This window comes from Lepidochelys olivacea, assembly GCF_965140295.1.
Source record: "Lepidochelys olivacea isolate rLepOli2 genome assembly, chromosome: 2".
Taxonomy (NCBI): Eukaryota; Metazoa; Chordata; order Testudines; family Cheloniidae; genus Lepidochelys; species Lepidochelys olivacea.
The window spans coordinates 183,401,626-183,425,302 of NC_140412.1; the positions used below are offsets into that span (position 1 = coordinate 183,401,626).

The window sequence follows — 23,677 nt, forward strand, 5'->3', positions numbered from 1 at the left end:
ACTCCACTGATGATGGGATGTGCTAGTCTCCCCATTTTACCTGCAAGGAATTGAGACACAGACAAACTAAGTGACTTCAAATTTCCACAGGAAGTCTGTAGTCAATGAGGGACTTGAATCCAGGTCTCACAAATCCCCAGGGAGGGTCCTAATTGCTGGGCTATTTTTCCTCTTTGCTTATAATCATGACAGAACCTCCAGAAGCTATTTTTCTCTCTTTCTTTGACTGTTTTTACAATAAATGTAACATTGAAAGACAAAGGTAGCAACAAATTTTTAAAATATTACTTTACTCCTGGTGTCTTACCAGCAGTCTGATCACATCTGTTAAAGCCACCCAAGGCCTAGCCAATATTTTTATACTTCTACTCTTTTATTACACTGCCCATTTATTACTTATTTTATTACACTGCCCATTCCTCACTGGAATATTAGACTGCTCACTGGCCTGAAATGGATCAAGGATGGATCCTGTAGTCTCAAATTCTGAATCAACTGCCTGTTCAGCCCCAAGCGCAGAGAGGGGTTGGGCTGGGCTGCAGAAGGGTTGAGTGTGTGTTTAGAAGATGTCCAGGGTTTGTTGGCTGGCTTCTTCCACTTCCCATCCAAGGAGGGAACAAGCAAGTCCATGAGCCTCTCCACTTTCATAAAGGGGAGAGAGAGAGAGAGAGGCGGGAGGGGGGGGGGCGCAGCCACCTCCAGCCTGACTCCACCCTCAGTGGGGAGCCTTGCACCCGCTCGGGCGCCACTGTCGTGGGGGAGGAGGGAGGAGAGGCGCCAAAAGCCAGCAGGGGGCCACCACGGCTCCTCCGGGAACAGCAGCTCTCCTGGGCGGGCGGGAGAGGCGCGACAGAACTAAATGCAAACTCTCCGCCCTGCTTCCCAAGCGCCAGCCCGCTCCAGCTGTGGTGGCGAGGAGGGAGAGGACGACTAGGGCTTACAAAGTGCCCGAGCAAGGAGGGCGGGTTTGGGCCGCCACTCAGCCCCCCCCCCGGCCGAAAGAGACAAGCGAGAGCAACTCCTCCCCTTGCTCTCCGGGACACGGACAAACTTCTGCTGCGCAGAGCCAGGGCGCTGCTGCTCCCGCCGCGCGCGGGGGGCCCAGGGCGGCGAGCGAGGCCGCCGGCGGACAAGCCCCGCTGGGCTGCCGGGCCGGGGAGCAGCGCGGGAGCCGCAGCTGGGGGGAGCGAGCTGGGAAGTGTCTGTCGGTCGCTGGGAAAGCAGCGGGGCGGGGGAGAGGCGTGCGCCTGCCTGCCCCAGCGGCGGGGAGGAGCCGGGTAAGGCGAGGTCCCCGCACCTGGCCAAGTTCTCTCCTTCGGCCATGGGCTCGGTCAGCTCCGCTCTCAGCCGGTCCCGGAACACGGTGGTGCAGCTGGGCTCTGAGCCGGGAGCCGCGCAGGAGGCGAGCAGCAGCGCCCAGGCCCGCGGCAAACTTCGGGGCGTCAACAGCCGCCGCCGGAACAAACGGGCGCCCCCCGCCGCGCCCGCCAGCCCCGCGCTTGCCCCGGGCGCCTGGGCGGCAGGCGGCGAGAAGCAGGAGGAGCGGCGGGAGCTGTCCGCGGTGCTGAAGTGCCCGAAGGCGGAGCCGCGCGCGGGCAGCTTGCCATTGCCCCCGAGCCCCAACCGCAGTGCCAGTGAGTGTCAGCGGGGGGTGTGTGTGTGTGTGTGTGTGTGTGTGTATTTCCTCCTCTTACCTGCCCTCGGCGCTACCCCTTCCTGCGCGGCCTTGACCCTCAGCCCTTCCTGAGGCAAAACTTCCTCTGCAGTCTAGGGGACTTTTCGTCTGGGCAAGGACTGAGGGCCCGAGCCAGCTCCCCCTGGAGGCTTTCCATTGGACTGAATGGCGCTGTATCCGGCCCTGCGGGAGGAGCGGGTGGGGATCTGGCCGATTGTTACTTATTCATTTTAAAAATAATGCATTTAATTGAATTTCTTAAGTAAGTCTGCACCCATACCAGAGAATCCTGAGGTGCAGAGTGAGGGTCCAGAGAACACCGATCAAATATTTGTGGAAAACAGTTTGCATTACAAGCGAAGAACTATCTTCAAAGTCCTACCTATTTTATGTAAGGGACTTAAGAGATTTAAAAAACAAAAAAAACCTGAACAGTTGCTCTAGAATACACACCTGTCCTAAAAGGATAATGCTGTGGGAATAAGGGTTATTGCATGATAGCAAGCCATACAAAATTGTGTATTGCCTTCCAGTTTTCTCACCTTGTCTTTCAAGTGTGGACTCAGGATGAGGAAGGATTTTGGTAAATACTGGGAATTTCTTCACTATAAGAGTTAATGCCTTTTTGGAAATGTTTCTAATGTCAGCACTTATTCAGCTAGCATTTGTCATGCTGTCTGTCAGTATTGTGTGTGTGCCTGCATAACATGTGTGTTTCCAGTACAGTCCTCCAGTTTCAGAAGAATACACTCTTTTGTTTGGGAAAGATTCAAAATTATTTTTTAAATATATTGATAAATAATAAAACAGGACAGGATCCTACACTGGTTAAAAATGATGAGGGAGGGCATAGATATATGAGTATGGAAGGAAAAGATACATATACAGACAAGTGAATGCCCTACTTCCCATCCTGTTTATCACCAGCTGCCTCAGATGAATATCTCCAGTTACACTGGAAGGTATTCAGTTGTAACGCTTTAAGAAAATGTCCACTGTGTACCTCTCTTGGGGCTAAATTCTGTTCTCAGTTATACTAATGTAAATTCTCTGTGCACTTTAGCTGGGGTTAAACTCTGATCTCATTTATACCACTGTACATTTAGAGCAGAGGTGGGCAAACTACGGCCTGCAGGCAATGTTCCCTCTAAGTTTTGACAGGCTGTGTGCTCAGAAAATGTCTTGTGTGCAAATTATTGTGCTTCTGTGCAAATTTTTGTGCACGCGGTGTTTTGCCATGTGCGCGGGGTTTAGGATCTGTGTGCACGTGCACAGCTTAGAGGAAACAGTGCCCGCAGACCACATCTAGCCTGCGGGACCGTTCTGCCCAGCCCCTGAGCTCCTGGCCGGGAAGGCTAGCCCCCAGCCCCTCCCCTACTGTCCCCTCTCCCCCCGCAGCCACGCTGGGCAGCAGGGCTGGGAGGGGGCAGGAAGTGGGAGGTGTGGATAGAGTGATTCATATATTGTGGACTTCAGATACTTTAAAATCTTGTTAACTGTAGCCTTGGTCATGAGCAACCACTCTCAGTTCAGATTGTGTGCGTGGGAGTGCTGTGTTAGGCTTGGAGGTATCAATCACTAGTGTGACTTGCTGTTTAACGTTTTAGCTCATATAGAGATATTAGGATATTTTTCATAGTGTGTGAGTCAGCCATACATTCTGGATCTAAATATTTACCTGTCTTACTGATCTCAGCACTGGTGTGACCCAACTTCAATAGTTTGATATGCTTAATACATCCTGCACATTTGTCCCAGGCACATGTGCAAAAACCAGCTGATCAGAGTCAAACAAAATATAAAAAAGACTCAAAACTCTGCAATTATGTTGTAAAGAAACATAATTGAACCCAATAATTAAGCCTTGAGGTAATTGCTTAATTAAATACATGGGTTTACGCCATATTCCGAAGCTGATTTTGTTCCATTGACGTTAGTTGGAAGATTCCCCTTGATTTCAGTAGCAGTTGGTCTAGGCCTATTTGCATAAAGGTTAAGGATTCAGTTGTGGCGTATACTCATAAGTCAATGTTGGAAGGGTGTAAAGGCTCATTATCCCCACAGGACCTCTGGGAGTCATGTCTGAAATGGTTACAATGGTGCCTAGTCCTCTGGAGAATGTGGTTGCAGGAGGGGAAATGGGTTGTATTTTTTTTATTTTTTGCTCTCTCCCTTCCTGTAGACCAGAGAAAGGGCCTGGCACAATCTGATCCTAAAAATTACATGTGTTGAAAACATAAAATTGTTCAGCCATTTTAAAAAATTGTTTTTCTCTTATTCCAGTGGAAATTTCCCTGGTTTCTGATGGTTCCTACTTACTTAAGGGCCTAGTCCCCTGGTCCTTACTAAGTCATGTTGCTTGAATAGGTACTTCAAGAGCAGGCCTTATGACTGCAGGCAGAGTATAAATTTACTGCCTGATAGATGAATGAGTTAGAATACATATGTATAAGAAAGTTTAACTTATCTCTAACCATTGTAATGAATTTTCTATAGCAAGACCTCAGATAACATAGAAAATGGTTGATACAGTGCACCAATCCCTACACCATATGACATATTGGTACTTGTGAAGCAGAGTGCAACTTATAGGATAGTCTTAGACATGGTATTATCCAAAGTCATTTGGATAGTCAACATGGGCCTGGTTCTTGACCTTTTTATACTGGTTTTATTATAGTGTAACTCCACTGAAGTCAATGGAGTTGTTACAGCATAAACTGCTATATATGTGTGGAGGATCAAGTCTTATCTTTTGTGACAGACCAGTTTTATGTGTTCACATTTTGAGGAAAAGAAAAACTTGATGAAGGATTGAGTGGAGACAAAAACAAAACTAGATTATGCCACGTGGGGTAGAGTTGTACTTTATTAAGCTGGATCTCATTAATCTACAGATGCTTTTTAACTCACAGAAAAAATAGCAAGGATTTAGAACTTTGTGATGAGGACTCATGTTGTTTAGACTTTATTACTTTTTCAGAATATTCCACAGTAGGTTTAGCTGAACATTATGAAATATCACAAAAATGCAATGATCACAGTACATATGGTGATGCGGTACCGTTGATTTATGTGTGTGTGTTTATTCACTTAGGGTAAGATTGTGTTTGGTGCTTGTGTCTGGACAAGGATGATGAAGGGCTCAATCTTCTTCTTAGTTTGTGCACAACATGCCTCAGGTGGCACGTTACCAGGATTGATCACTGAATTTGATCTGCTGGTTGGATCATTAGCTTCCCTGGCTCAGGCTGGTCACTGATGGGGAGTGCAACATGAACGTTGATCCATTCCCCCGCAGTGGGCTCAATTCCCTGTACCTTCTTTGCCCCTGCACATGTACCATACGCAATTCCATCCTTACACTCAGAGAGCCTTGTAGTTAGAGAGGGTCTATTGTAGTCATCTTTTATTTCATATTATTTCTGTGGTTGTGGGAGTAAAACAAGGACAGGCTTTTGCTAGATGAATAAAAAAGTCTATGGAAATTTCAGAGTTCTTGAGAGTATATCATCTGTAGTTCATGTGTGGTCAAAAAGTGATGTATTTGCGTTGGATACATTTTAAAAGAGTTGAGTTGAGTATAACAAACTAAATGATGGATAACTATTGAACACACTTTTAAGTAAAGATATACCTGTACTAAAATAACTGACACCTATCCAAAATCCCAACCCTGCAAATGCTAATACATGTGAATACTTTATACTGAACTCAAAGTTACTCACATGCTTATGTGTTTGCATGCCTGGGACCTAAATTAGCAAGATTACAGGGTAATAGGAAAGCAATTAACAACTCTTTTGGGGACAAATTCTACTCTGGTGTAAACAGACACAACTCTAGTTGTCTTCTGTAAGGGTTTTATTATGCAAATAGAAAAGGAGTACTTGTGGCACCTTAGAGACTAACCAATTTATTTGAGCATGAGCTTTCGTGAGCTACAGCTCACTTCATCGGATGCATGCCGTGGAAACTGCATCCGATGAAGTGAGCTGTAGCTCACGAAAGCTCATGCTCAAATAAATTGGTTAGTCTCTAAGGTGCCACAAGTACTCCTTTTCTTTTTGCGAATCTGAAACCTGTCATTATGCAAATACACTGAGGAGGAGAAAGAAAGTAGACGAGAGAAGTAATGGCCTAACTCTGATGTCACAATCTTATCACTCACCAATGAGCTGCTCATAGGGCCACAGCAGAGGAGCGAAATAGGTGAGACAAGGAGAAGAAAGGACAAGAGGAGGGAGGTGGAAGACATTTTTAATGGCAGAATTTCAGCCCCTGACTCTTGAGACACCCAGTGATGTCACTATCCCGACCAACTGCCAATGAGCTGCTGAAAGAATGATTTACTTCCAGTGTCACTGAGAGAGCAGAAGGGGAAGAGAGAGAGAGAGAAGGGAGAAAAATAGGAGGAAGGGAGAGGAGAGATGAAGAGGGGGAGGAATCAGATGGGATGTTAACCTATGAGTATTCACAAATACAAAATTCTAGATTGTACTTGCAATATATTTTCAATATATCAATTAAAACAATTTAAAATGATAAGGATTTATTTTGATTTTATTTTAGAGAAATTGAAGTGTTTTGCCATGTGAACTTTCATGTCCTTGCTTTATTAATGACCATTCAGCTAGACAACTGTCAGTCCTTATATTTCACACATTCTTTCCAGTGGATTATTATAATTTATTAGGGCTGTCGATGAATTGCAGTTAAGGCATGCGAGTAACTCAAAAAGTTAATCACGATTAAAAAAATTAATTGCCATTAATCGCAGTTTTAATTGCACTGTTAAATAATAGAATACCAGTTGAAATTTGTTAAATATTTTGGATGGTTTTCTACATTTTCAAGTATATTGATTTCTATTACAACATAGAATACAAAGTGTACAGTGCTCACTTTATATTTTTATTTTTGATTACAAATATTTGCACTGTAAAAATGATAAAAGAAATAGTATTATTCAATTCACCTCATACAAGTACTGTATAACGATCTCTTTATTGTGAAAGTGCAAGTTACAAATGTAGATTTTTTTTTGTTACATAACTAAAAGTCAAAAACAAAACAATTTAAAACTTTAGAGCCTACAAGTCCACTCATTCCTATTTCTTGTTCAGCCAGTCACAAAGAGAAATAAGTTTGTTTACCTTTACAGGAGATAATACTGCACGCTTCTTATTTACAATGTCACCTGAAAGTGAGAACAGGCATTCACATGGCACTTTTGTAGTTGGCATTGCAAGGTATTTACGTGCCAGATATGCTAAACATTCGTATGCCTCTTCAAGCTTCGGCCACCATTCCAGAGGACATGCTTCCATGCTGATGATGCTTGTTAAAAAAAATTATGCATGAATTACTTAGTGACTGAACTCCTTAGGGGAGAATTGTATGTCTCCTGTTCTGTTTTACCCTCATTCTGCCATATATTTCTTATTGTAGCAGACTTTGATGATGATCCAACACATGTTGATCGTTTTAAGAACACTTTCACTGCAGATTTGACAAAAAGCAAAGAAGGTACCAATGTGAATTTCTAAAGATTTCTACAGCACTCGACCGAGGATTTAAGAATCTGAAGTGCCTTCCAAAATATGAGAGGGACAAGGTGTGGAGCATGCTTTCAAAAGTCTTAAAAGAGCAACATTCTGATGCGGAAACTACAGAATCTGAACCACCAAAAAGGAAAATCAACCTTCTGTAGGTGGCATCTGTCTCAGATGATGAAAATGAACATGCATCAGTCCTCACTACTTTGGATCATTATCAAGCTCAACCCATCATTAGCCTGGATGCATGTCCTCTGGAATAGTGGTTGAAGCATGAAGGGATATATGAATCTTTAGCACATCTGGCATGTAAATATCTTGCAACGCCGGCTACAACAGTGCCATGCAAACACCTATTCTCATTTTCAGGTGACATTATAAACAAGAAGCTGGCAACATTATCTCCTGCAAATGTAAGAAAACCTGTTTGCCTGAGCTATTGACTGAACAAGAAGTAGGACTGAATGGACTTGTAAGTTCTAAAGTTTTACATGGTTTTGTTTTTGAATGCAGGTTTTTTTGTACATTATTCTACATTTGTAAGTTCAACTTTCATGATAAAAAGATTGCGCTACAGTACTTGCATTAGGTGAATTGAAAAATACTATTTCTTTTGTTTTTACAGTGCAAATATTTGTAATAAAAAATAAATATAAAGCGAGCACTGTACACTTTGTATTCTGTATTGTAATTGAAATCAATATATTTGAAAATGTAGAAAACATCCAAAAATATTTAAATAAACAGTTTTCTATTATTGTTTAACAGTGTGATTAATCGTGCAATTAATCACGAGTCATTTTTTTAATCTCATGTTTAATTTTTAAAATTTTTAACAGCCCTATAATTTATCTAATTTTATGCCTGCATCAATGATAACTTTTTGAAGCATCCAGAATTGTATCCTAGAATGAATACAAGTCGGCAGACAATGAATGACTTCTGGCAATACCATGGTACAAAAATAATTCAAAGTTCATCTGTATTACTTACTTAGGAATCATGTCTTAGCGCTCTGTAGTGTACGCTGTTTATGGAGAAAGGAATAATTTAGGAGGCAATGTTTATATTAAGCAAGTGAGATGTATGTCTCTAAATTGGGCTCCTGCGGGTTATTTATGGTTAAGAGCATGAAGAGCTGGTAAAATTCATTCATTACTGGCAGGCAGTCTGAACGCTGCTCCAAAATATGAAGTGTCAGAGTAGAATTTCTTTCAATTGGCTGCTGATATTTTACATCAAATAAATGTTGAATTGGTGTGGTGATTTTAGTAGACACATGGCTAAGACGTCACAAGAAGATAAGCAATTGAATAACAGGCATGATTTCAATATGGTGAGATCTGGCATTTTCAAGAATAGGTGGGGGCATGCTGCCAAAATGTTAACAAGGGGCTCTCAAAAAATGTTCAACTTAGTCAGTGATACATATCCCAAGGACCTTCCACTCCAGCGCGTAGACCTCCAGCATCTACTGGGGTTCGTATGGGATTAGGACATGTAAATGCATTTACCAGTTTCATCCTGGTCCTTAATAGATGCTTGCCATTGTCATAGAATCACCACATAATTTATCTCATTTGGAAGGAAATCTCTGCTCCCGCAGAGTTCAAGAGGTTGTTGCAGGTCAGGAACTGGGTACAACTATACATTGGCAAATCTGTATGTGGAAGTACTCTGGGCCAAATTAAGTTGCTGGGCTGCAGCTAAAGTGTACCTCTGTGTGTAAATTAAACACCCTCCTAATTTTCCATCAACTCGTCTACCCAAACTGCTTCTACTCAACCTGCTTCCCTGATTATACTGTACGACATCATCTACCTCCTCACCTGAGGTTGGATCCAACTCCCAGTCTGTCCTGTGTTTGATTAAATCAGGAAGAGCCGTCAGGCAGGGAGCATGTACAGGGAATCAATAGGAGATAGTTTTCAGTATCACAGAGAATGGGTGAGACAGGACTCCTTTCAAGCAAAATCTGAGTCCAGTTGCCCAGTTACCAGACTAACATCCCTGGCAGATGCACTCATGATGCTCCAAAATATAGAAAACTTCTAGAATGTTATCCACCTTGGACTTGGCCAGCTTTACAAAGGTGACATAAACAAAGTGAAAAATTTTGGAGCCTCATCACAAGAATATTGGGAAAATTTTATATTTCATACCAGAAATAAAAGAATTTGGGGAAGTCTGAGTCCCCTTTCTTCCCCCTCCATATGAGCTGGGATCTGGGGGTCCTGCTCTTCTGTGTGTGGGCTTGGGTGTCTGAGGCTTTCTCCCTGCCATCCATAGGAGCCGGAATCTGGGGGTCTTAGCACCTCCTGATCCGACCCCCCATCTCAGCCAGCATCTCTTTGCTTATCTGGGGGGGAGGGATCCAGCCTCTCGCCCTGCCTTCCTATGTGTGAGCCAGGATCTGGGAGGCCCTGCCCCCCTAGGGGTCTGTATCCCCTCTCTGCCCCATCTTGTCCTATCTGGGATACTATTTGCTGTATGGAGGGGGAGAGGAGAACACCCACTGTGATGAATGGAGCAGTTCACACCTCTCCTAGTTATTGTGTCAGGCTGTATACCTCTCCATGGGGTGTTCTCATTCATCTGAGAACATCTCCTTGAGATGAATGGGCCACTTTACACCTCTCTGAGCCTGCTGTGTTGCAGGTGGATGTATAGAGCCTCTTTCCCATACAGTAGGACCAGATTTAGGGCAGGGAAGGATTCTGCCTCTCCATTCTCCCGTCCCTTCCTCTCTCCATCTGGTACATGCAGTCCTCACAGTCCCACCAGCTTCCCTCTTCTCCATGGACCCTCTAAGCTTACCAGAGTATTGGAGTGGTGAGGAGGAGGGCAGACCTGGTGTGTGTATGTGGTGTTGGCTCAGAGCAGCGTGTGTGTGTGAAGGGAAGAGGTTAGAACAGTGGGGTGTGTGGGGTGGTCACAGAAATGGGCATGATGGAGGGAATGTGAGAGGAACTGGAGCAGTGCTGGGGGAAATCTGAGCAGTTGGAGGAACTATGGAAGTTGGAGTTGTGAGGGAGAGGGAATATGGGTGTATGTGTGTGTTGGAACAATGCAGGGAAGAGTTGGGAAGAGGTCAGAGCTGTGCAGTGGGTGATGTTGGGGTGGCTTTCTCTCTGCCCCACAAAACTCCTCACAACCGTGCCCCCTTTGTCTGACCTCCCCACCAAAAACTTTCCCTCTGATTTCATGCTAGTCCCTGACTGTTCCTTTCTCCTCTCCCAAGGTCCTCAACCTTCAGGTCCCATGCTGTCAGCTGCCTCTTCATAGGGAGAGGGGAGAACCAGTCTCCGCAGGACAGGCAGAGACATGAGATGATGCAGGGGCAGTGAAGGATGAACAGGCAGCCGGTGCATTCTGTGGCTGGGGTAATCATTGCCAAGGAGCCAGAGGTAGTGGAGAGGAGAGTAGGACTGTGGTAAATGAGGGTGCTGAGAAATTATTTTTTAAAAACCAAGGAAATTAAGTACTTTGTTCACGCAGAGTTACGGTTGTCCAGTGGGGCCTTGTACCCTTCCAGAATGTGGAAAGTGGCTAAACTTAAACCTCTGAAAACTAGGAAATATAAAGTTAAGGTATACGCCACCCCACAATGCAACCTTAACGCTGCTCTCTTTAAGTGACGCTCCAACATGCCAATAACACACGTACACATAAATTCTCCCCTCACAGATGCTAAGGAACACTTTGGGAAGGCAAACCTGGGTGTAACACCAGGCCCCTGGGTGGGTTGTGTGCATCATGGATTGAATCTGAGAACTCTGGGTCTCAAAATGCTTGAGCCTCTGCTGCTGTTGCAGGCTCAACCCTCTGAGCAGCCTAGCCACCACCAAAAGGGAACAGAGCACCATGCTGAGCTGGCAGGGGTTAAGTTAGATTTAGGTGAGGCATAGCAAACAGGAGCTTCCTACACCTTGCCTACTCAGCCTACATCACCCAAACCACCCTAGACTTGCTAAATGTTACCACTCTTCACCCTTGTCCAGATGTCCAGAAACATTGCCTTCACTTACCCTGCTGTAAACCCTGGAGACAACCACTCTGTATGCCACCAGATTGCTGGCAATACCCATGGCAAGAAGATCCCCGTACACTGCTATTGACACAACCTAAATATTTAGAAATTCCATGCTAAAATGAGGCATATTTGATCCCTCAAGGTACACATGCACCATCTTCATATCACAAAAAGAAAAGGAGTACTTGTGGCACCTTAGAGACTAACCAATTTATTAGAGCATAAGCTTTCGTGAGCTACAGCTTATGCTCAAATAAATTGGTTAGTCTCTAAGGTGCCACAAGTACTCCTTTTCTTTTTGCGAATACAGACTAACACGGCTGTTACTCTGAAACCTTCATATCACAGTCACCACTCTGTCATGTTGCTCCAACTAATCCCTCCAGCATTCAATACAGCTACACCTCACACTGTGAATGCAGCTGGAGTGCGTGCAGATATATGCTGGAATCCATATCTGTAGAACTTAACAAAACAGATGCCATGTTCTATTAGCCCTTGCCAGACCTCCCAACAGTCCCAGATATTGAGGGACTGTCCCATTTTGATCCACAAAATCCCTGTCTCGGTTGAAGCAGCTCCTGTCCCTCAAGGCTGGCTGGACTTGACTCCCTGTTCCAGGCTTTGCAAGCTGGTTCCTGGTGCACAGGGTTGCACTGCCACTCATGTTTGGCCTGCTCCCCTGATGGGGCGGAGGAGGCAGGTCACATTTGAATGAGTCTCCCACTCAGAGCTACAGGAGGACAATCTGCTCACATTCCGTGGAGCAATGATCCAGTTGTGGCCTATGAGTATCCAGATATTTTCTTTTCATGCTCCTTTGGTTTTGTGAAACATGGTTGGTTAGATAAACATTATGCAATCACCCAGATTTCAGTAGCTCTACACAGAACATAAATGGAGCATATAAAAGTCAAGCAGGGCTTGAAAGGAAAGTAGGAACATTATGAGCCAGATTCTGCAGACACTTACGTTGCACCTGCTGAACGTGCATTTGCAACCATTTTGTGTGCAAAGTCCAAACTTGTGCATGCAAATCAGTATTTATGAGCGTAAGTGTTTGCATTCTTCACTGCAGGACATCTTTTCAATCATTTTATTATTTTATTTTAATTTAAAATGATTTATTAAAAAGAAAAAGCTCCTGGCATGCCAGGGGAACATAATTGCTGTTGCACTTATGGAGATGCAGAGTATAGCGACCTGGTACAGAGCAACTTCTTTTGCAATTCCTCTGGTCTGCTAGTGATGCAAGTGAACAAGAAAACATTGCTTATCATCAGCTCCTTATACCCTCCCACTCACCTGTGCTCTTTTGCAGCAGCCGGCAACAGTCAGACTTACAGAGAGAGGGTTCAGTATGAGCAGCAGAGTGTGGATTTACTCTGTCCATATTGGCTTTTCAAGCTGCAGCTTTTAATAATTCAAATGAAATTATTAAATCACATGCAGGAAATTGCTGACATAGTTCCCTGTCTAGTTTTTCCATTAACTCCTCTTCCTTCTTTATATTACTGTGCTCATTTTGGTCTGTGTGTCCATGTCACTATGTATAAATTGTTAGAAGTTGCTACTGCTAATCGCATTTGTCTATCCAGGGTATAATTACATGAAAGCCCGACTGTGACTTTTAGAGAATAAGAGATGACTAGAAGTTATTGTTCTGATCTATAATTATGTGTTCATTCTGTTGCAGTGGGCCTTGAAGGGAACTTGATAGTTATTATTAACTGTAAGTGTGAATACATATAGCAGCACCAAACTCAACTGCAGCTGTTCTGTAATTGCCAATACAACACGTCACTGAGTCCTTCCCCCGTTCACTTTCCTCATGGTTTTCTTCTTGTTCACAGAGCTATTTGCATATTTAAGCCTACATTCTACTCTCATGTATATATTGGTCCAAATCTTGGCCTCTGGCTCTGCCTATTTTGGGCTGCTCTAGTGGCAGAAAAGTTGCTCTAATAAGGATTCACATGACATAGGCTGGACCCAGGGATTTGGCTCATTGGCTTTTGGTGCCATTTATGTCAGAGTGCCACAAAAACAATGGTGTGGGCAGGAGGGGATCTTGTGTAGTATTTTCATACAGTATTCTCCCAACACCACAGTTTTCTGTGCAAGCTTCTGGGGTTCTTTTAAAGATTCAACATAGAATATATCATATGTAGAATTTGCAGTTTGTAGATGTTTGTAGATGTGCATTAATTATGTAAAGAAAGAGCAAGTATTTCCCTATGACCTCATAATAATAAAATAATATAAGTAATACTTTGCAGTTGCACTCTGGATTTACACTGGGTTAACTGAAATGAGACACTGGCCCCTTGGTCTTAGGGTGAAATTCACTCCTCTGCTGAAGGCCATTGCAAGGCCTATGCATCCCTTAAATTCCACTGAAACCCTATTTTAAGGATTAAGTGGAATTTAAGTAGTGCATAGGCCTAGTGCTGCCCCTAACAGAGGGTTGAAATTCACATTAATGAGCTTGATTGAACTCAAGCCCCTATCAGAGTCAGATAGGTAATTTACTCAAACTGATAGTTTTTCTAATGTTTGGAAAGTGTGGGTGGTACAAAACATATCTTCGGTAGATGCAAATGTTTTCTTGGAAATGCTGATGCATGTCCAAAATGTTTATATACTGAGCCTTTTTAAACACTTCCTATTAAAGTTATCTCCAGAATCAGAACAGAATTCAGTTGTCAAATGAGTAGCATCCCTTTACTGAAAGCAAAATAAAACTCAAGACAGACTTCCGAAAATGTAAGCATTGCTGATGCAAGATTAAAAGTACATCTGATAAAAATGTCACAGCTATAGTAAGACTGCAGCATCAGTACTAATAGCAGCTCTTAGAAGATTTTGATCTGCAAGTTTGTAGTCTATCAGAACAAAAATTTGGGCTTTCAGTTTTAATCTAATTGTATCAACTCCATTTCCTGTATGGTATTAAAAAGTTGTTTACTAAAGCTTCTGAATAAAACCATCTAAAGGGAATTACAAATGAAAGTTACAGTTGCTTTGGATGTTTTTAGTATTTACAGGCAGCTTTCTCAGAGCAAAATTCCAATTTTATCTTTTTCAGTATTCTTAAAAAATAAAAATATAAAAATAAAAGGGCAATAGGAATCCATAAATCTGAATATTTTTCTCAGGGGAAAGAAGAAATTCTGTAACAAGCATATCTTATTTCTGGATTAGGCATTCTCTCTCTCTCTCTCTTTTATCCCAGAGCGACTTTACAGATAAGGGGAGCACTATAGCATGGGTTGTTCCTCCATTAAGCGTATGATGTCCTGCCATCTAGTCAATGGTCGTTCGTTAGGTCAGACTGACCTTGGTTGTGTTTGTAATATTTTTTTGTGATTCTGTCATTTGTTGGTCTTCTGTGGTGCCCCCACCATTGTAATTTTTTCAGTTATAGCCAACCCCATATACTGAGTTTACATCTAATAGCTTGTCCACATGGCCCCACAGTGTGGATTACAGGGATGTGAATTGCAGAACTCACTAAAGTGTTGCACTGTAATGGGACTATGTTAATATGAACTAAGTGTCTTTAAAAGCGGCAAAGAGTCCTGTGGCACCTTATAGACTAGCAGACGTATTGGAGCATAAGCTTTTGTGGGCGAATACCCGCTTCATCAGATGATGCATGCAGATGTGGGTATTCGCCCACAAAAGCTTATGCTCCAATACGTCTGCTAGTCTATAAGGTGCCACAGGACTCTTTGCTGCGTTTACAGATCCAGACTAACACAGCTACCCCTCTGATACATAAATTTCTTTAGTTTGCACTAGTAAGGCAACTGCAGCACAAGACTTTAGTGCACACTGCAGTTCATCTCCCCATAGTCTGCACTGCAGGACTGTGTAGAAAAGCCCTTACTCTCCTTCTAACTTCTTCATTTGTCTTAAAATCATTTAACGTTATACCTGCTATCTTCCGAAGAACTCTTATCTCTATTGCTTCCAGCCTTTTGATGTCTTTAATTCAATGCAGCTCTTCCAGACCATACTGTAATCCTGTTAGTACATTGGCTTGATACATTTTCACTTTGGTACCAAATGTAATGTTTTTATCAGTCCATAATTTCATCAGTTTCTATGCAGCACTTGTTGCTAGGGCACATTGCCTTCTAATGGTGTCCTTGATGGAACCGTCAGCACTGATCAAGTTTCCTAGGTACACGTAAGATTCTACTTGTTCTACAACTTCTCTGCAGCTGCATTTCAACCCTTTATCTATTGTCCCTTTTCCCAGATGCAACCACTTTGTCATCTTGGCATTTGTTATAAGTCCAAGATGAGTACACCAATTTTCCAAGGTAGAAAAGAGTATCATCATTAATTCAAATGGGTCTACCGTTTGTGTGATGTCATCTGGATAAGCTAAGGAGTTTAACTCTGGATCATCCAATGTCATGCCCTCCAACTTATCTAACATTCTTAATGTTCAGTTTAAGAACATGATGAAAAGTGATGGTGATTCCACGTCCCCTTGTCTTACATCAAACTTTGACTTGAACCAGTTGCTGCCAGTTCTTATGGCATTGCAAGAGTCTTTATGTGAAGCTTTAATAATTGCAATTATCTTATCTGGAACTCCAGATGATTTGGCTGCTTTCCATAATGATTCCCTCCAAACCAAACCAAATGTTGACACTTCAGGCAAGTCTGTCTAGGAGAAGGAAAACTCTGATTTCAAATCCAAGCAGTGCAAGCTTGTTAGTTTTGGAAGGTAAGCAGACTAGGGTGGAACTGCTGATACCTGTTCCTAACAAGCCAGCAGGCTGTGACATGGCATGCAGGAGATGCTGGGAGGGAGGGGGAGGAGCTAATCCTCAGAGCTGCCAGTGGGTGCACCCACTGAGCACCCATGAGATGGATAGAGTGGATTGGCCTCACAAGCTATTACATCCAAAACTCACTTGTAGGAAACCAAACTGATTTCTGTGGATTTCGATCCAGGCCTATCAGGCCTAACAACTGGAAATGGTCATGGATTTCAAATAACAGCTAAATGTATTACATGTATTGTGAGCTGGAATGTTAGAACTCTATTTGTTCCAGGCCAGACTGAACTAGTAGTGGCAGAATTAAGGAATTTACAAGTTTCCCTTCCCTTCCATACAGGAGATATGTTGGCTGGTTACAGGATAGTTGGAAATTATACTTTACTCCAGATAGTGAAGTGGACAAGTGAAGCATAGCGTTGGGGTTGCTATAGCAGTGGACAAGAGAACAGTTACTTCAGTGAACAGCTGGAAACAAGTGTCTGAGCAGATTGTCGCAGCAAGGTTTACTACTGTCTACAATAAACCATGCATAACTGTGATCTGCTGTTACATACTGTGATAGGGTATACAAACCCCACACGGGGCCAAAAGAGGTTAAAGGAAAGTGCTGGGCCCAGGTAGCCCTGCCCCTCTGGCCCTACTGAGCGTGCTCCAACTGGAGAAAGGGTTGAAAAGGGAGCAACCCAGCTCAGAGGGAGGAGGCTGGGGAGGATGACAGACCTACCCTGAAAGCTCCTGACAAAGGCACAGGAGAAGCCTCCCAGAGAAAATAAGACTATATGCTGAGCCCAGTTGGGGCTGATGGTTGGATTTCTTTTATTTTTTTTTTTCGCCTTATCTTGGACTGGAAGCTTAGAGAAGAAAGAATCAGTAGGAAGTGACCATTCCCAGGCATTGTTGACCCTCCAAGGGCCCTGGGTTGGAGCAACACTAACCACTCAGCCACCTAACCCTCCGAAGACCCTAAATGGGATAAAATTTAATAGTGCAAAGTCATGCATTTAGGGACTATCAACAAGAATTTTTGCTATAAGTTGGGGATGTATCAGTTGGAAGTGACAGAGGAGGAGAAAAACCTTGGTGTATTGGTTGATCACAGGATGACTGTAAGCCCATAGTGATGCGGCTGTGAAAAAGGCTAATGCAGTTTTAGGATGCATCAAGTGAGGTATTTCCAATAGAGACAGGGAAGTGTTAGTACCAGTGTACAAGGCACTGGTGAGACCTTGTCTGGAGTACTGTGTGCAATTCTGGTCTCCCATGTTTAAGAAAGATGAATTCAAACTGGAGCAGGTGCAGAGAAGGGCTACTAGGATGATCTGAGAAATGGAAAACCTGCTTTATAAGAGGAGACTCAAAAAGCTTAGCTTGTTTAGTCTAACCAAAAGAAGGCTGAGAGGAGATATGATTGCTGTCTATAAATACATCAGAGGAATAAATATCAGGGAAGGAGAGGAGTTTTTTAATTTAAGCATCAATGTGAACACAAGAACAAATGTCTATAAACTGGCCATCAACAAGTTTTGGCTTGAAATTAGATGAAGGTTTTTAGCCATCAGAGGAATGAAGTTCTGGAACAGCCTTCCAAGGGGAAGAGTGAGGACAAAAACCTAACTTGTTTCAAGACTGAACTCGATAAGTTTATGGAGGTACGATGAGACTGCCTACGGTGATGGGACACTAGGTGGGGAGGGTTCTGAGTTACTACAGTAGATTATTTCCCAGGTGTCTAGCTGGTGGGTCTTGCCCACATGCTCAGGTCTAACTGATATCCATATTTGGGGTCAGGAAGGAATTTGGCAGCCTTCTGTTTATCTCAGGGTGCTCCATTTAAACAGATAATCATCCAAGTTTAATGTTCTTCCATTGTTAGCCATACTTTGGGAGACCGTGTCAAAAGCTTTGCTAAAGTCAAGGAACAACATGTCCACTGCTTTCCCCTCATCCACAGAGCCAGTTATCTCATCATAGAAGGCAATTAGATTAGTCAGGCATGACTTGCCCTTGGTGAATCCATGCTGACTGTTCCTGATCACTTTCCTCTCCTCTAAGTGCTTCAGAATTGATTCCTTGAGGACCTGCTCCATGATTTTTCCAGGGACTGAGGTGAGGCTGACTGGCCTGTAGTTCCCAGGATCCTCCTTCTTCCCTTTTTTAAAGATGGGCACTACATTAGCCTTTTTCCAGTTGTCCGGGACTTCCCCCGATCTTCCCCCGATCGCCATGAGTTTTCAAAGATAATGGCCAATGGCTCTGCAGTCACATCCACCAACTCCTTTAGCACTCTCGGATGCAGCGCATCCGGCCCCATGGACTTGTACTCGTTCAGCTTTTCTAAATAGTCCCGAACCACTTCTTTCTCCAAAGAGGGCTGGTCACCTCCTCCCCATGCTGTGCTGCCCAGTGCAGTTGTCTGGGAGCTGACCTTGTTCGTGAAGACAGAGGCAAAAAAAGCATTGAGTACATTAGCTTTTTCCACATCCTCTGTCACTAGGTTGCCTCCCTCATTCAGTAAGGAGCCCACACTTTCCTTGACTTTCTTCTTGTTGTTAACATACCTGAAGAAACCCTTCTTGTTACTCTTAACATCTCTTGCTAGCTGCAGCTCCAGGTGTGATTTGGCCTTCCTGATTTCACTCCTGCATGCCTGAGCAATATTTTTATACTCTTCCCTGGTCATTTGTCCAATCTTCCACTTCTTGTAAGCTTCTTTTTTGTGTTTAAGATCAGCAAGGATTTCACTGTTAAGCCAAGCTGGTTGCCTGCCATATTTACTATTCTTTCTACACATTGGGATAATCGGGAAACGTTAAGAACTTGCTGTGAGATGCACAATCTGATTAAGGTGGTACTTGGTTTCCTCACAAAGACATGCACAAGGTTATATGGAACTCACCAGATAGTCAAACCAGAAACCATATTGATCACATTATTATCAGAAAAAGGCATAATTGATCACTGTTGGATATTAGAGTATATAATGGAGCTGAGTGTGGCAGTGATCACGAACTACTAATGGGAAAGATTAAGTTTCAGTCCAAGACAAAGATGGGTACAACTGGAGTCAGAATTGATCTTGGTAAGTTAAGGGATAGCTCTGTGAGGAAGACATACAAGGTGGTGGTTGGAGGGTGTTTTCAGACCTTTAATGTGTGATAATGAAATCTCACTACAGATCAGATAAGAAATATTCAAGGAAACAATGCAAAACACAGTGAAGCAAGTTATTGGAAGGCATAAGCAAACAAAGAAAAGCTGGACAAGCAATGAAACAAGAACTTTACAGGAAAAATGTGAACAAGCCAAGATAGCTGGGAAAACAGAAAAAGCATTACATGAAATGGTGAAGAAATCACAAAGACTGGACAAACAAAAGTTTTGGAAAGCAAAAGACTGTTGAAGGCTGTTATCAGATCTTTTTTTCTCAAGACTAAACATGCCCAGTTCTTTAAATCTTTCCTCATAAGTCAGGTTTTCTAAATCTTTTATCATTTTTGTTGTTCCCCTCTGGACTGCCTCCAATGTATCCACATCTTTCCTAAAGAGTGGTGCCCAAAACTGGACACAGTACTCCAGCTGAGGCCTCAGCAATGCTAAATAGAGAGGGACAGTTGTCTTTCATGTCTTAAATACAACACTCCTATTAATACATCCCAGAATGGTATTAGGCTTTTACGTATCTGTATCACAGTGTTGACTTATATTCAGTTTGTGGTCCACTTTCACTGGTAACTTTCTGCCCTTTTTATAGCAACCTTTTCCTCAATGTGCCTTTCAGTTTGTCAGAACCAGGCAGCTACAACGTCTGGCTTTCAATTTGCAGCTCCTGTCTGCATCTCTCTCTCTTTCTCCTCCAGCTGGTAGGTACCTGTTATGTTTCTCTGAATCACAATTCCTTCCCTGGGGTGAAATCCTGGTCACACTGAAATCAGTGGGAATTTCCACATTGAATTCAAGTGGTGCCAGGAAGATTTCACCTCTTATCTCTTCCTGGGGCAGTGCAGCTACATCCTGCTCTTGTGATGGGTTGAGAATAAATCCTCAATCTAGACTTTAAAAACTGGAGTACTTGTGGCACCTTAGAGACTTACCAATTTATTTGAGCATGAGCTTTCATGAGCTACAGCTCACTTCATCGGATGAATGAATGAATGATGCATCCGATGAAGTGAGCTGTAGCTCACGAAAGCTTATGCTCAAATAAATTGGTTAGTCTCTAAGGTGCCACAAGTACTCCTTTTCTTTTTGCGAATACAGACTAACACGGCTGTTACTCTGAAACCTTTAAAAACTGGGAACTCCATAGTATCCACATGGATTCAAAGTGAAAGAACAATGTTCTGAATACTAAAATGAGCTAATTTACTTGTGCAAATGTGGGTTTTGCATGCACAAAACCTATGTACCCCTAAATATTATGGGTGCACTTGAGAAGGAAAAATATGCCATTTATGTTTTTAAAATTGCAGTAATTCCTCCAAATGATAAAAGCCCTCTTGTTCATCACTAGAAATTGTGAGATTATAATCTTTCACTGGGATGACCCTTGATATTTAATCTCATCAGTTGGGAGAATCAGTAGCAAATGTTAAAAATATGCATGTGATTTTTCTGTCACTGTACTGTATTCAAAAATAAACAAAATACACCAATTGTTTAGCATCAGACAATGAATCAATGAAAAACAGCATTCTCTTCAATAAGGCAGCCTAAGCGGCAAATGATACTTAATTACATAACAGGCCTAGAGGCAATCACAAAGTTATCAACATGACTACGTGAAGAGGTTGCCAGGGAAATAAATGTTACTGCTGCCGGAAAAATATTATATGCAGCTTGACATTAGCTTCTGTAACTGATATGCAGTGGAGAAGGGAAGGAAGGAGGAAGTGTATATGCTGCCCTGGTACACACTTCATTTTATCCACACCACCAAAACCTCTTTATTTATTTTAAAAGATGCTAATTCCAGGCTCTGGCTGAACAGACACACATCAAAAATACCATTCAGAGGAATATGCTACATAGATAACAATTCAGCAGCCAATATCACCCAGCATAGACAACAAGCCAACAATAAGCTATAACATTACAAAACACTTTTCTGTTGCTATGGCCTTGTATCCTGACTTTAACCTATTTTTCCCCCTCATCTCCCTCAAGTGGGCAGAGTATTCCATTCAGGGTTGGATTAAGGCATAAGCACTCTAAGCCTGTGACTAGGTCTCTAGTTCCTCCAGTTCTCTTGAAGAGGGCAGAATCTCAGTTTTCATTAAAAAAAATAGCATGTTTCTAGTTGTCAGGATTGCAAAGAAAACCTTAAAATGTGACATAAGTATGTGTGATTGCAGTGATATCTGCCTGAGTCTGCAGGCAACCTGAAAAAATAGCCCTGTGAGGTGTGAAAATATCTGTGCATTTCAATAGGGTATTAATTCCAAGACTCACTGCTCTAGGGGACCCCACCAAAACCACCCCAACAAAGGACTCTCTGTGTGGCTGAGGGGAAGAGTGGAGTTGGTCCAGCCCAAGTGAATGCACCCTGGTTGTCGGGATAAGTACTGGACGAGCTCCCTCTCTAGCCACTTCCTGCACCTCTGGAGAGTACTGGTGACCTCTGTTACTGCTCCTGGGGAAAAATGGGCTCCATGCTGGGATGATGTCAGGGACAGGACAAGAGCCTTGCTATAGCCATTCCAAGCAAAGGGCAGGGGTACAGCATAGGGTAAGGGACATGAAGGAGGGGTCACAGATGGGCCTCATGTCTTGGTGTAGCTACAGTCCCAGATTGTCTAAATCCAGCTCTGATTCCATTCCCTCTGCACGTGCAGCCATGAATTTTCCCTGTTAAATAGTTCAGATGGTCTTTGTAGATCTTAATCAAAAGAAGCTTTTATTGGCAATTGTACAAACAGAAAATCTAAATCCATAAATAAATGCCTATATGAATACTTTAGAAAGCATTGCTAGAGTAGTGCTAAGCTTTAGTTACAGAATAGGAAATAGAAATGGGACTTACAGTACGGTATTTGTCTTTTCTTGAGTCTTGTCTGACAGCAACGTGTCTGCCTCAAAAAGGAAAGAGACAAGCTTTTAAGCTACATGGAGCTTCTGTAGAAGGGCTCTGTGTAGCTTGAAAGCTTGTCTCTCACCAACAGAAGTTGGTCCAATAAAAGATATTACCTCACCCACTTTGTCTTTCTAATACCCTGAGACCAACATGGCTACAATGAAAAAGGAAAGAAACTTAGGGTATGCCTGCACTGGTGCTAGAAGACGTAATTTCCAGCTCAGGTAGACATACCCACGCTAGCTCTGATTGAGTTATTGTGCTAAAAATAGAAGTGTAGCTGCAGCAGCGTGAGTGGCAGGATAGGGGAGCTGCCCAAGTATGAACCTAAAGTTTCTGATGGGATCATACGCATGGCAGCTAGCCCATCCCATTGCTCATGCCACCATGGCTACACTTCTATTTTTAGCGTGCTAGTTCAGTCAGAGCTAGTGTGGGTTTGTCTCCTCGAGCTGGAAATTACACCTCTACCTCCAGTGTGGATGTATCTTAAAATAGAATCTGTGAGACAGATTTTCGTCTTTGTTCTGGCCCATTGCACTACTCTGGCAGTGCTAGGGGGCTGGAAGACTGCTCGTTTTCCAGCTGATATAGTGCTGGCATAGTCTGCTCATATGCTACCTCTTCTTGCAGCTTCTGGAATAGGGGGTGTTGCCAATGTGTAGTGTACTCTAGTTATTCTTGCCTGATATTCTGGACCTTGAGGGCAATAATGTCTCCTGTCCCAACATGTGGGATCTCTGGCAGTGTCCCTTATTCAATGTCCCATTTTCTTTTACATGCCAGGTCTCATACACACATTCTCTTTGCATTGTTAATGAATCTAAAATGCCTTGAGGCAAGCCTTGCTAAAGATGTTAGCTGAACTGTCCTTCTCAGATAACTTTTCAATTCCAGCCGTAAAAAAAGTTAGCTTGATAAAGACTGTCAGGTAGAAAATATTGAATTAAGAGATGTCAGGAAAGATATTAGGTAGAATTTAAAAACTGGGAACTGGAAGTGAGCAAGTTGGATATACTGGTCAGAGAGGTTTGACAGGCCGTACATTATTTAAGAAACACTACAAAAATTGACTAAACTGAAACGTTCATTCATTCTTCATGCTAGCACAGTACGGTTTTATCTGCAATCCTTGCAAAATTTGAAACCAAGAATTTATCAATAAGATTTCCTGAAAACTTGGAGAGGCTGTCTGGTCTAATGGTCAGAGCACTGGACAAGGACTCAGGAGGCCTGGTTCCATTCCTTGCTCTGATAAAGACCTACTGGTATGACCTGTGACAGGTCACTTCTCCTCTCTGTGCTTCTGTATCCCCCTCACACTCTTTGTCTGAATTGTCCATTTATATTGTAAACTCTTTGGGTCAGGGACCATCTCTAATTATGTTTGTAAAGTAACTAGCACAATGCAGGCCCTGGTCTTAACTGGGGTTTCTCACAAATAATAAAATTTTAGAAAGTATAAAAAGGAGGGAGGCTTTTTCTCAGTATGCTAGCATTTCTCTTCTTAAAATCTGACAGCTGGAACCATGAAACTTG

At 42.9% G+C, this 23,677-nt stretch overlaps 1 protein-coding gene across 1 annotated transcript in view; it reads left to right on the forward strand.

The window, feature by feature from the left end:
- Nucleotides 1-1,321: 1,321 nt before the first annotated feature.
- PDE1C (phosphodiesterase 1C) overlaps nucleotides 1,322-23,677 on the forward strand; it is a gene marked incomplete at its 5' end in the record, with an annotated part of 501,954 nt that continues 479,598 nt past the window's right edge. The window contains one exon of the mRNA XM_084618216.1: nucleotides 1,322-1,634. Within this exon, the coding sequence (XP_084474342.1) occupies nucleotides 1,322-1,634 (313 nt within the window). The remainder of the gene's footprint in view (nucleotides 1,635-23,677) is intronic.